At 39.6% G+C, this 14218-nt stretch overlaps 1 protein-coding gene across 2 annotated transcripts; it reads right to left on the bottom strand.

Annotated features, from left to right (window-relative positions):
• Positions 1–1603: 1603 nt before the first annotated feature.
• On the bottom strand, positions 1604–11009 carry c16h2orf76 (chromosome 16 C2orf76 homolog). 2 transcript variants are annotated; one of them, XM_085136152.1, is made up of 6 exons: positions 10816–11009; positions 7856–7894; positions 7711–7761; positions 6560–6597; positions 6105–6186; positions 1604–3151 (listed from the first exon to the last, which is right to left on the bottom strand). In XM_085136152.1, the coding sequence occupies exons 1-6, from the start codon at positions 10943–10945 to the stop codon at positions 3075–3077; spliced, it is 417 nt and encodes a 138-aa protein (XP_084992278.1). In that variant the 5' UTR covers positions 10946–11009; the 3' UTR covers positions 1604–3074. The 2 variants fall into 2 exon arrangements, with proteins under 2 accessions (XP_084992278.1, XP_084992279.1); XM_085136153.1 differs by lacking the exon at positions 7856–7894 and having other exon boundaries at positions 10816–11004.
• Positions 11010–14218: the final 3209 nt, after the last annotated feature.

Genomic DNA, 14218 nt, shown 5'->3' with positions numbered 1-14218 from the left:
ACACAAGCAATGTGTGGTCATCATAAAAATGGCCCAAGGAAGCAGACACAGGCTTCTCCTGAGTGGTGGTTTCAAATTCAGCAGGTTCCAACTGATTGGTTTAAATCCAGTATTTAAGTCTGACGTCATTAGCCGTGTCCGGTCCCAAACTCTGCTGCAGGTCCATAAGTCAAGCAAACACTGCGACATCACTGAGAGTTGAAAAACGGTCTAAATTCTTTCATCTTTAATAAAATGATCAGCGTTGCTGCTCTATCAGGTGTAACAATTAAGTTTAACATCCAAGCAGCCATGAAAACATGATTTATGACATTTAACAGAGTTAGAAGTTAGCAGGGAGTTAGCTCGCTAGCTTCCATCTAAATACAATATAGCATGTCCTGACTGCGGGGTTTCTGAAACAAATTAAGACGTACAGCTCTGTTATCACTTCTGACATAAATTAAGACAGAAAACTAAACAGCAGTGACGTTTGTAGGGTTACTGAAGTCGGGCTAGCTGTAACGATGTGCTACGTGGTGGCTAGCGACACGGCTACATTAGCATAACATAAACACAGTGAAGCTGGAGGATGAACGCTAATTTTTTACCACTGGATAAAAGTTAACGTGAAGGTTCCTGATGGTTAGGGACAAATACAATCGCATAGCAGGATGCTGTAAACGGACCAAACTTCAGCCAGGAGAACAACTGAGATAATCCATCCACAATACGAGGTTAGTCATTAATATACTGCTGCATGGGCTGTAGTTACATCTAAGGTTTTGAAAACTGAGCTTTAAAATGATTAGGGTAATAAAAACCTTGAGAGGCAGACAGTGATCACTGACTGTTTTTAGGGGCTTGTTGAGATTAAATAGAACAAGATACAAAGCACTAAAACATGTTAAAAACACAACAGCCTCATTAAATGCAGTCGTTTGGACCCGGAAGCAGGATTTGTCACGTCATCACTTAAAGACTGGATACACACACACGCAACCCACCTGTGAGAGAACGTGTGTGTGTGTCTGTGTCCATGTTTGTAAACATGAACATGCACCTGTGTGTGTGTTTGTGTCAGAGGGGTGTTTACAAACACTCACAATCAGAAACATCCTGCTTAGAGTTTATAGAGTCACACTGAGCTGACTTCAGATCCGAGTCTCTTGTAAACCGTTTATTTCAGCACGTCTTTTTTCAGTTTTCGGTACTGTTGCATTTTACACTCACGCTCGACATTTTGGTGATCTTATGCAAGTTCATTCAGCAAGTTTAAATTTGAATATTTCAAATATTTTAGCATGTTTTGTACTAGAGAAAAAAAATTAACTTTAAACAGGTCCCAAGATTATTAAAATATTACCAGATTTCTTTTTATATCTTTTATGGTTTTCAAACAATGACAGTTTAAGTTTTGAAGAATTAGATTTTTCATGAATCACCCCGTCCACTGCATGACATCGCCTGCTGTTGAGGTAAAAAAATGACTTTTCCACGCTCAAAGTTTCTGCCCTGCGTTTAATTTGAACTGATTGAGTCAGACTGCTTAATTAACACAGAGTCATACACTCTCACAACACTGTGTCACTGCCATGTGTGTCTGTATCTGTACTTGTAAATGGTTTTAGGTGGGGATGTGGGGTTTTACAAAGTGCCACCAATCAGAGGCATGTTTTTGGTTTTATTTAGCACATTTTCAGTTTTTGGGACTTCAAATAAAATACATTAACTCTGCTTTGACTATAACGTGATGAGTTCAGAGTGTAATAAACCTCAGATAATCATTATGTGAAGGCAAACGTTAAATGAGCTGTGGCCACTGCTGGCACTGTCATCTCACTGGAGGGCTGCAGTTTTTTTGTGCTACTTGAACACTAAACAAACAAGAAAACAACCACAAATATTTCTGGAAACGTGGTGTTTCTTTTTTTTAAAATTAAAAATATTGTATAAAAAGACAAAACTGCAAACGTGAAGGCAGTTTCCCCTCACTCTTTACTAACCGAAGCCTTTCATTGAAGTTAATAAACACATCTCCTCTCTGTCTGTCCACACACGTGGCAGCACTTCTATCATTTTGCTCGTATTTAACAAAATAAAATTGCAGACATGAGTGTTTGCCTGTCACTGAACTAACATATTCGGTCATTTGGAGAATTTGTTTTAACATTGCACTCAACCAACAAATCCTCCCTAACAAAAAGTCACTTCAAGGGCCAAATTGCATTACATGACGTGGGCTGCATGCGGGCCCCGGGCCACGAGTTTGAGACCCCTGTATTAGAACAATTAAGGAACTTCCCAAGAACATCATAGAAAATTCTGAGTCTGACAGACTTTATTCCATCCATTGTTGCTTCAAACGTCCCCTCCCCAAAAAACAAAAATGGGAGGAGCTTCTCAGTGAAAGTGTCTCTGTGGGTGTAGACCTTTGTGTCGTTTACCTCATAGAAGGGTACAGGGTCTCTGGTACAGACAGTCATACTGTGTGAGTCCATTAAAATGTGAAACAAACTCCGAAGCTCTACGAGGTTCACTCAGTTTATACGGACGACGAGCTTCAAGAGAATCCTAAAGCTTAATGTAAATTCTTCTATTTCACATTTATTGAAACGAATGTTCTGAGAACAGTCAAAGCTTTACAAATATGTTCACATCTTTCTCTCCATCTGTGTTTCAAACAGGTCTACGTCATGTTCTTGAAACATTTTATTAGCAAAAGTATCCACTCACAATTACATTGGCAACAAAGTATGAAAAAATATAAACACGTCTCTGAATTACATTGAGAACACAAACATTTGACTCATGATCACAGAGAGCGAATGCTGGAGATGTATCATTGTTCCTTAAAACCTTTAAAACTTTCAGCATATCTACAACATCACCAACAACAGAAATATGTTCATAAAAGACATTCACATAAAATTAAAAAAACATTTAATATTAAATAAAAAGGCCTGTTAGTCTGCTGGATAATAAGCTTTGACTTTAAAGGAGAAAAAAAATCCCACAAATGAAACCAGTCCAGTAGAAACACGACAAAACTTGTTCCAGGCAGACCTCTGTATATGAACGGTCCTCTGACGCAGTCACCAGGCAGTTTGGGGGTTTGCTTTATAGAGGCTGTAGTCTGCTTTCCTGAAGAAGGCCACTTCTGTCTCATGAGCTAAAGAGGACAAACATGTCAAAGTTAAAACACACTTCAGAGTTTTGAACAGGTATGTTCAGAAAGTCTTCCATTTTTATGATGTTTGAAATGGATTACAGTCAACCATAGCTCTCCTTCATATTAGTCAGAAGACAGTTATTTTTATTTATTTATTTATTTTTTAAATGGACAGTTGAGGTGGGATCTGAGATGTGTCTTGACTGAACTGTTACTAAATTCATAAACTGCCTGTCCCACAGCTGGTCGTGTATGTTCGAGAGAAAAACAACAAAATGTTTAAAGATTTGCCTGCTGAGTGTAACATACCCAAACTGGATTAACCCTTTAAGACTTACCATAGAACCAAGTCTGCCAGAGCTTATATTATATTTTTACATGCTGTGGAGCCATTTTTGGGAGCATTTCAAGTTGCTATACGTCAATACAACCATTACAGCCTAGATTTTAATAATATGTCTGCATTAAGTGCATAGTAATTGCATAAATTGCAAAAAGTTGCAATAAACTACAAAAAAATGTAAAATCGTTTTTGTTTTTTTAACATATATTTCTAGTTAGAGAAATTTAAGAGGCTTATCCCTCAAAACTGTAAATACAAAAAAGTTGCACAAAATAGTTTCCCACCACAGGAAATTTATTTTGAGTGTCTTCATAGTTTTATTTTTGAAATACACCAATTTTTATATACTGCAGGAAAAACGAAAATAAATATTATAATGCAAATTTGCAAAAAAGCAGCATATGCATCAAAATAAACTATTTCCAGCAGTGCAATATGAGTCCTAAGGATCCCAGAAATGACAAAGAAAGTCATAAAGTCAAAGATAACTTTTAAAAACACCAGTATAGGCTCATGAGGCCCTGATGGTAAAAAACTACATTTCCGCGAAAATGACGTCACTTCCAGTTTCGGGCAGGTCATGGCGGACATGCGATAGTTCGCGCTGACGTCTAATCCAACGTAGGAAGTGTTATGAACAGCTGATCAGATCGGCAAAGCGTGTTTCTGGAATATTATGTTTTTGTTCCTGCAAGTGCTTTTTATGCAGTTTTTGCAAAGCTTTATGTGGAAGGAAACTGTGACCGAGGACAAGCTGATGGCATAAGATGTAAGTACAACTCCTCCGGTTTCATATGCAAAAAAAATTATTGCGCTAGCTCACGTGGTTGCAGAGCTACAAGGATTTAAAAATAGCTATGCAAAACTGAGCGTGCCCGCTCTGATCGGCTTTAAAGGGTTAAAGCATAAATCTACTGACAGATTAAAAAACAAAAACAAGTCTAAACAATGCATCGCAGTCAAAATGATGAAGATAAGTAAGCAGAAACCTGAGAGTCACTGTCCAGTTCCTATAGAGATGGAAGAACCTCACCGAAGGACAACTTTTGCCATTCAATTCTATTTATATCTTTATATTTATTTATTGAAATCACAACAACAGTTTCCCGTGCTTTGTTTATTATAAGGTAAAGATGTTACAATGATACAGACAACTGAGCAAACCCCAAAAATCAGATATTTCAGTCTGACATGTTTTATTCATTTACAAAGGAAACTAAGAACTATGTTTAGACTGGAAACAGTAAACTGAACAACGATGAAATCACTGAATGTGCATCACAGGCCTTTCTCGCTACATGATATTCAAACCACATGTTATTATTGTATCTCTACTTCTATTTGAAATTCAATTTGAACAGGGTGAACTTTGGGGCATTGTGCAAATAGACTGAAAGGTTTGGGTTTAGAAACAATGAACTCGAGCAAAAGGCAACAGTGAATATAATCACTAGGGGTGGGGGAAAAAATGGATACTGTGTAGCATGGTGATATTTTGTTTGCTAATAATGTATGGATGCAGGGACAGCAGAAATCGATACTTTGTTACAAAAAGGTTTTTGTGCTCTGACTTCAGAGCATGTTGATCCTTTTTCTGAGCAAGAATCCTGACATTCCTTCACTGTCCAAATGTGTTTAACTTGTTTTTGGCAGCAATAAACATGACAGTTTACTTATTTTAATTTAAGACATGTTTTATTTGAATTAAGTTTAAAACTTTTTTATTTAATGTAAAATTATATTTGTTTTAATTTACTTTCAAATTCTTCAGTTGCTGAAGGGGCTGCATAGTTTTCATAAACTGCATAGTTCAGAATAGCTATAATTGTACCAGATGGTTGATTCAGTTAAGTTGGACTAGACTGTAATACAAACCGTTCAGTTTGTCAACAATCAAACTGAAATGAGAGAAAGACTGAGTGTGAGACTTTGATATTAGAGAAAATGAATATTGATAAAGTTTACCTTTATGTACAGAATCTGAATATCGCTAAATATTTTTTAAAAATTGCAATAATATCGTATCGTGCGTTAAGTATTGTGATAATATCGTATCGTGGGATGTATGGTGATTCCCACCTCTAGTAATCACAGGCACAAATGTAAAAAGAGATGTTTTGAGTCGCCTTATTTCTTTATATTTTCTAGGAAAATGGGAAATAAGAACAGGGCAAAAACAGCTTGTGCAATTCTAACGTTACTGGTCAACACAGCTCACAGCTGTTAGCTGGGATGCTACTCAAAGAGTAACATTGGTCGGCTGATGGTGGCTGTGCTGATGCAAATCAGGCTCATTTTGACAAATTAGATTTATGATTGAAAATAATCTCTGTCTCTCTCAGATCGACATTGTTACTGATTTTGTTGCCTGTTATAATCAGGCTCTGGCTGCTGTGCTGAGGACAACACAAGTTTAGCTTTCGTGTCACTCTGTGTTCTTTGCTAGCTTCATGTTAGCATGTTTGTTTTGGGCAGGCTTGTAAAGCGTTGATGTGTCAGCAGCATAACGCATGAATTTAAAACAGTAAGTTGTTACATTATATTATTAAGTGAATACAGTAATGTGTTACTTTGGACCAAACAGCAAACACCCAGCAATGCAAATCTTACCAACACCAGCAGCTCTGAGGGTTTGGCCTTCATGTAGAACCAGAGTTTCATCATCATCTAAACTCATCACCAACTCGTTTGTCTGAAAACAAAGGAAAGAAGATAAAAATTGCAAGTTTGAAATGCAAACTCTTTCTGAAATAAGATTATATAATAACTGAAATAATATTTCTGGAATATTCTGAGATCAATCCCAAATTCTGAAACTGGATTAAAGGGAATTAAATGGTTTAGTTGTTGAAATACCAGCTGATTCAAGGTAAGTGAAGAGATTTAGATTTCCTTTATTTTCTCTCACAGGGATCATGCCATTACAAAAGAGGGAAGTTATATTAAAGTGGAAGACAAAATCGTCAGGTCCCTTTGAAAATGTCATTTTTTAAAGTACTCCTTAAGGGCAACCACAACACTTGTGTGTCCTACAAGTAGACACTCTACAGCCTTCACACAGATACCTTTGCTCCATGAGCCTGATGGATAATCTTCATCGTGTCTGTAAGAGGAAAAAGGGATGGAGTCAGATTCAGAGCATAAATTTCACACCCACAAAGTTTACGTAGACCTTTGGTCAAAACTTTAGAGATATCATGAAGGTTCATTTCAGTTGTTGATGGTTTTCTTCCCCCATTGTGGAATGACTGCACAGCAGACATCTTTAATGGCCAACAAACAAGAACTGGGTGCAAAAGTGTGAATTTACTTTTACATTGTCTCTAATCCACACAGGGTCGATATACAACAGTGCTGAATTTTTTCCAGCTGCGCATCATGTAGCTGGAGTCGTGTGTTTTAACTGATGCATGAAACGATACATTTTTAGACATAAATTGTAACGGACGCTGTTTTCTTTCAAAGTTTGAGTCTAAGGTTTATTTTTTAGCACCTGACGGCTCTTTTTTATCCGTAAACACTCTGCATACTATTTCACATGATTCAGTTTATTTTGAAAAGTCTCAACAGGATCTTGAGCTTTATTGTGAAAGGTTCACGTGGAAAACAAACAAGCAGCGTGATGGTGTTACCGTCGTTGTTGCTAACGACAACACATAAAAACAGGCGCTTGTCCGTCCGTAGTGTGGTTGTATTAAATATAAGAGAAAGAGAGAACTTTAAGAAATGAATAATAACTACAGTGACATCAGAACGATGAACAAATATTGCTGTAAACAGTTTATTTTGCGACACCACGAAACAAACGATAGCGTAAAATGAAACAAAGACGTTTTTATATCGTCATCTGATATATATCGTTATATCGAAATAAATTACTGGTATCAGAAGAATCTATAAAAGTGAATCACTAGAGTAACAGATTGGTGCAGCGCCTGGATCTCTGATAACAGAGTGAGATGTTTCACCAACACTTCCGTCCTTGTTTGGGTGCGGAAAGAAAGAGTGATTACATTTCTGTTCTGGTGTTTGTGTTTATTTAAATCATTCTGTATCGTGTAAACACATCACTGCTGACGTTTAGTTATAACTCCAGGTCACTATGTGAGTTCTATGTAACAACAACAACCTTAACATGCATGTGGTTAAGATGAGAACATTGCTCTAATGACAGCTGTAAACGATTATGAAGACAAATGAAGTACTGCATACATACCATAACCATATTTCCTGAAAGGAGGAGGAAATCCTGGCCTTGTTGCAATATCTGAAAGAAATTGATGGATTCAATCAAGATTTTATCCATGTGTGAAAACACACAAGGTCGAGAATCCTAAAAGACTCGTCTAATAAAGACTCACCATCTGTCCCACTGGGGTTTCTCACAGCTGTTTTTGTGTCTATGTGGGACACACACAGGGTGGAGCAACAGTTTGACAACCCTCAGAGTGGCAGGGACTAAACACAATCACAGACTTTAGAGGGAAAAGCGCAGACCACAGCCTCTGTGTGAGGATCTAAACGTATCCTACGCTCGATTTGACACAGCGAACACCACGAGACCTCCCCGGCCTTCACCCCCCTCAGACGCAGTGCCAGGCCCACCACAAAGACCGTTACAACCTGGCCTGAAGATGCTCTCTCCAAACTACAGGTCACAGAATCAGTACTGGACTATGTCAAGTTCTGTATCAGAAATGTGACTGTGGACAAAAGCATTCGGGTTTTCCCAAACCAAAAACCAGCCAGTCCGCTCACTTCTCAAAGTCTGTGACGCCATCTTCAGGTCAGGTGACAGAGCTCTGTACACGGCTGCTCGAGCCGATCTGAAAAGGGGAATTAAAAAAGCCAAAACAGACCACAAAGGAGCAGAGTCCCACCTGTCCAGCACCAACACACAGGAAGTGTGGTAGGACATACGAGACGTCATAAACTACAGAGGCTGTGAAAACAGAAAACCTGAGTGCGCCGCTGGCAGAGGAGATAAATCACGCTCCCATCCTCATCCTCACCTGGTTCCTGCACCGCTCCACTCACCCTAACAGAGGATGTTCCTAGCAGTGAACCCCAGGAAGGCTGCTGGTCCAGACAGAGTACCTGGCAAGATGCTGAGAGCATGTACCCACCAGCTCACCCCATCCTGTCTAAAACCAGCCACAATCATCCCAGTGCCAAAGAAGTCTCCCATCACCAGCCTGAACGATTACGCCCTGTGGCCCTCACGCCGTACTCATGAAATGCTTCGAGAGACTAATGCTTCAGCACATCAAGCACCACCTTTATGTTGACCCACAGACTCAAGAACAGCCTGAACTCACACATGCACTGAAGACAGTTTCACCCCAAATCCCTCACACAGACTGCAAACGCCGATCACGACTGTGCAATATTTAATTTATGTGCAATAACCCAAACTGTAAATACATAACACCATTTATTTTTGCCCTAAATCTGTATATTTTATATTTTTCTTTTCCCACACGTTTGCACTGCAGCTCTGAATCTCACTGTACGTGTGTACAGTGACAATAAAAAGCATTCTATTCTACTCTATTCTGTTCTATTCTAATCATAACTGGTTTTGTTTGTTGCAGTCAACAGACTCACATTAGTTTATGTTAGTTAACCACAGAGTACCGAGAACACAAACTAAAACTGTGTTTGTGCCGCCTGTCACGCTCTGTACTGCCACAAGAGGGCGCCAAACATGTTTTTTAAAACATTAAGGACTTATTTCTTATATCCACCTACACAGCGTTTATGGGCTCAAAATGTGGTCATAAATATTTTGTACTTGTAAATCGGTTTTGTACTTGTAAATCAGGATTTGTATGTGTAAAAAAAATTTGTGTGTGTGTAAAAAAGATTTGTATGTGTAAAAAAAAATTGTGTGTGTGTAAAAAAGATTTGTATGTGTAAAAAAGTTTTGTGTGTGCGTAAAAAAGATTTGTATGTGTAAAAAAGATTTGTGCGTGCGTAAAAAAGATTTGTGTGTGGACTTAGCCAAAAAAAAACGCTGCAAGTTACAAGTACGAATTTTGACCCTATTTTTCTTCCTTTCATCTGATTGGTCAATGTCATGTCAATCACAAACGTAACAATCCAATCAGAGAACAGATGGGTTTGGCTGTTGGAGGGGCGCTTTTTTTGAACTGCAGGTCTTTGAAGGGAATAAATGCCCTTTTACATGCCAACCCAGCGTTTTCCTTCATCACCACGAAGGAAAACAGTCTGTGGTCGTCCGAGTTTGGTGATTTTTGTGTCACAGGTCTACGTGTTTAATATAGGGACTTCCACAGCCTTTTCAACAGCGCTGCGGACCGCGGGCTGGGGGCGGGCAGTGTTTTGGAAATGACAGTCTTCATTACAAAGCTTTCTTCGTTATGAATTAGCATAGATGTTTTTATTGAACATTTGAAGAACTAGCAAAAAAACCAGAAACTCTTGTAGAGGACATAAAGTCAGAGATAGAAAAGACAAGGAGCAGGTGCATCTAGTACTGGTAGAGCTGCTGCAAAAACCCACAGAGCTCAGCAGCCAGCAACAAATTCTGGATCCTTTGCTTTTAGTTAGCAGTTAGCATTAGCAGCACATCCTGCGTCCGATGTGAAAGGACTTTTATGCTGCGCACTGTGACTCACAGCAATGGTCCCGGGTCAGCCCTGACTTTGTGTTAAACTAATCCTAAAGTAATAATGGTATTTCTAACCACTGATATACCACAACTTTATCCTTTCAACAGCAACTGAAAGTTAGGGGACCTAGCTGCTATCGGATATTTATATAGAGATCCTCCAGCTTCAACCTGTATTACCCTTCAAGGACCTGCAGTTCAAAAAAGCACCCCTCCGACAGCCAAACCCATCTGTTCTCTGGTTGGATTGTTACATTTGTGATTGACATGACATTGACCAATCAGATGAAAGGAAGAAAAATAGGGTCAAAATTCGTACTTGTAACTTGCAGGGTTTTTTTGGCTAAGTCCACGCACAAATCTTTTTTACACACGCACAAATCTTTTTTACACATACAAATCTTTTTTACGCACACACAAATTTTTTTTACACATACAAATCTTTTTTACACACACACAAATTTTTTTTACACATACAAATCCTGATTTACAAGTACAAAACCGATTTACAAGTACAAAATATTTATGACCACATTTTGAGCCCATAAGCGTTCCCTCTACGTCCGTACTTGAGAGCAGGGCTCATTGTTGTAAATTAACCTTTATATATGAAGTGTTTCAAAGGTTTTTAAAGGTTTGTTTCGGTGAACAGAAGCTGACACGAAGTACACACCGCACGGCTCTCACCGTCTTTGACGAGCTGCATAAAGTCCTGTACGGTCTGCTCCAAGCGGACGCCGTGAAACACAACCGGCTTGAAGTTCCTGTGCTCGAAGGACCTCACCAGGCGGACGGTGACCACAGATTCAGCCGTCATGCTGCTCTGAACGAACCGAACACTCGTCTGGTAACTCGTAGCTGTCCTTCTTCCCCTAAGTTTTATTGGCGATTGGTAAACAATAAAATGGTGCATTACCGCCACCAACTGGTGTGGAGTGTGAACTGCAACGTCGCTCCTCCAGAACAATTTACCCTGTTTTAAAAACCTGATAACTTTCACTTCTTGGGTCCTTTTGCAGTAACTCAAGAAGATCCAGTTTCATTTGTAGGTTTCTGAGGTTTTGGATCAGTTGCCTTCTCTCCACCTGATATTTCTGACAGTGGAATATGGTAAATGATAAATGCCCTGTATTGGCCATTCACACACATCCACACACTGGTGATGGCAGCTACATTGTAGCCACAGCCACCCTGGGGCGCACTGACAGAGGCGAGGCTGCCGGACACTGGCGCCACCGGGCCCTCTGACCACCATCAGTAGGCAACGGGTGAAGTGTCTTGCCCAAGGACACAACGACTGAAACTGTCGGAGCCGGGGCTCGAACCAAAGACAAACGGCCAACTCTTGAGCCACGATCACCCACATGTTCTGCTTCCTCTTCTCCACAGTAGTCACGTTTACCTGTATTATGTTTACCTGCCATGAATAAAGTCGTGTTCAAACCAGTCTGCCCAGTCTGAAGTTAATAGCCAGGTCAACAACACATTTTTTGTGGCTTCCTTTGCAGCTCTATCTGTCATTTCATGTGCTCTGACTCCAAAATAAGCTGCTATCCATAAAAAGCAAACAAAGTCCCATCATGTTTATTCTGTAACGCGTTGCTGTCCTTTTTCTTCTTGTTAAGCTTTAATGGCAAACATCCCACAAACTGGTATGGACTGTGGACGGAAATGAAGATTAAAACAAACAAAACCCTCAAATCCTGTCAAACACTATAGTCCATCTTTAAAAACGTCTACTTCTTGAGTTGAAATAAATCAATAAGGTCTAATTTTCATGTTACTGAGGTTTTGCCGTTGTCCTTTCAGCCTCTGACAGTGCAAGTCTTACTGACTTACGGTGTTTCAGATTAACTAGTGACGGTCAAACAGATGTGTGGTAGACTTGCTTTTCAAATGAAACAGTATTATGTCATTATTTTTGGCCTTCATGCTTGAGAAATACCAAATTATGCACACAAAGTTCTGGAAATCACCACAACATTGTTCATGATTTAATTTTTTTCCCCATAACATCAAGAAATATTCCACATTAATATCATGTTGCAACATCACATCCTGTTACAGTAGTCTGCCTCCGTCTTTTCTCTGGAAATAAACACTTGGGGCTAAAATAGCTAATAGATCAACACAGCTGGAGAGAGCTGGTAGTTATATACAGTCTGTGTAAATGATAACTTTGTTAACATGTAGCTGGACGAGTCTGCGACAAACATCTCAAACAGCAGGACGTTACATCCGGCAGCTATGATGGTCATGGAGTATTTTACTTGAATAAACACAGATTCTAATGAATAGAAAACGGCCAGCTCGCTGAAGAAATTCTATTGGGGACAACAGTACAGTACTCTGTGGACCAAGAGGGGACTGCCAGCACAATCTGTCTGCTCAAACACTCAGGTATACCCCAGAAACATCTGGATATTCATTTAAAATATTTACATACATCCTCATTGTTGTGACTGATTTCAGTTACCTTTCCCAGCTATGCCGTGCCTGTGGCGAGAGAAGCTCTGCTGCAGACGCTGATGAGTGGGTAAAATAACCAAATCAATACCTAAGACTCACTGGGTGAAATGTCACTTTGATGCACCAACAGAAAACACGTGGCTGAGATAACCTGCATGCATTTGCACTTTAAAGACACTGCAGAAGGTGATTACAGATGTTACGCATGTTAAACAAATTATCACTGTTATCTTTGGGGACCTGACCATTGTTCCTTCAGTGGGCTGGTTTCAGTCATTATGCAAATGTACTGTTTATAGGTTTGCAGTCAGCTGAGACTGAAGACGTCTTTGCTTAAAGACTGGTTTTAGTCTTGACAATCCGCTGCGCTGGCATCTATCAGCAGGATGTTTGTGGGTCGATTTGAATGCAGCAGGTGTAAAAGCAGCCCCTCAGACAGAGCCAGGTGCAGATGTGTGTCCCATGTTAATCTGGTTGTAGGCTCTGGCCCTTTGCCACAGGTGGCAGTAGCAGACTGCTGCAGCTGCTGTGTCATATGTCAATAGATTGAGCTACAAAATAAAGATCATATGCAAGTTTTGTGAATTAAATTATGAAAATTCTTAAGTTAGAATTCAACTCACCTCAGAACTCAAAAGTACACCAGAGTCACGCATTTTCTTAAATCCACTCACTCACACTGGCTCTGTTGTTGTAATCACTGTCTAACTGCTGTAAATGCACTGTAACTGCCACCTGCTCACACATGTTTGTTAAATTAATCAAGCTTATATAGACTGTATCTAACCACCTACATCTATTATCTATTTTGGCAGGTGACTACAGTTACACAGATGTAATCTACTCAGTACCCCATCATTTCAGATGATTTTCAAATTAAATTCATTCCAGAGAAATGACAGAGGCAGACTTTGCTAATAGGATGTGATGTTACAGCACTGGTCAAATATTAATGTGTAGCATTTGTTGTTTGTTTAATCCCCACACAAAGTTATCTTCCTTTAGTCAGATTATTCAATTCGATTCAATTTTATTTATATAGCGCCAAATCACAACAAAAGTCGCCTCAAGGCGCTTCATAGATACAGAGAAAAACCCAACAATCATATGACCCCCTGTGAGCAGCACTTTGGCAACAGTGGGAAGGAAAAACTCCCTTTTAACAGGAAGAAACCTCCGGCAGAACCAGGCTCAGGGAGGGGCGGGGCCATCTGCTGTGATTGGTTGGGGTGAGAGAAGGAAGACAGGATAAAGACATGCTGTGGAAGAGAGACAGAGGTTAATAACAGATATGATTCAGTGCAGAGAGGTCTGTTAATACATAGTGAGTGAGAAAGGTGACTGGAAAGGAAAAACTCAATGCATCATGGGAATCCCCCGGCAGCCTACATCTATTGCAGCATAACTAAGGGAGGATTCAGGGTCACCTGGTCCAGCCCTAACTATATGCTTTAGCAAAAAGGAAAGTTTGAAGCCTAATCTTAAAAGTAGAGATAGTGTCTGTCTCCTGAATCCAAACTGGAAGCTGGTTCCACAGAAGAGGGGCCTGAAAACTGAAGGCTCTGCCTCCCATTCTACTTTTAAATACTCTAGGATTATGGGACTGACCTCAGCCTTTTGC

Source organism: Neolamprologus multifasciatus, chromosome 16 (assembly GCF_963576455.1).
Source record: "Neolamprologus multifasciatus chromosome 16, fNeoMul1.2, whole genome shotgun sequence".
NCBI lineage: Eukaryota > Metazoa > Chordata > Actinopteri > Cichliformes > Cichlidae > Neolamprologus > Neolamprologus multifasciatus.
Note: the sequence above shows the minus strand (reverse complement) of the source record. Positions and strands in the feature narration are given on the sequence as shown.

Coding starts and splice junctions, on each gene's coding strand:
- c16h2orf76 (XM_085136152.1), bottom strand. CDS start 10,945: ATGACGGCTGAATCTGTGGTCACCGTCCGCCTGGTGAGGTCCTTCGAG. Junction 7,895..10,815: donor TATGCAGCTCGTCAAAGACG/GTGAGAGCCGTG, acceptor TGTCCCACATAG/ACACAAAAACAGCTGTGAGA. Junction 6,187..6,559: donor ATCAGGCTCATGGAGCAAAG/GTATCTGTGTGA, acceptor CTTTGTTTTCAG/ACAAACGAGTTGGTGATGAG.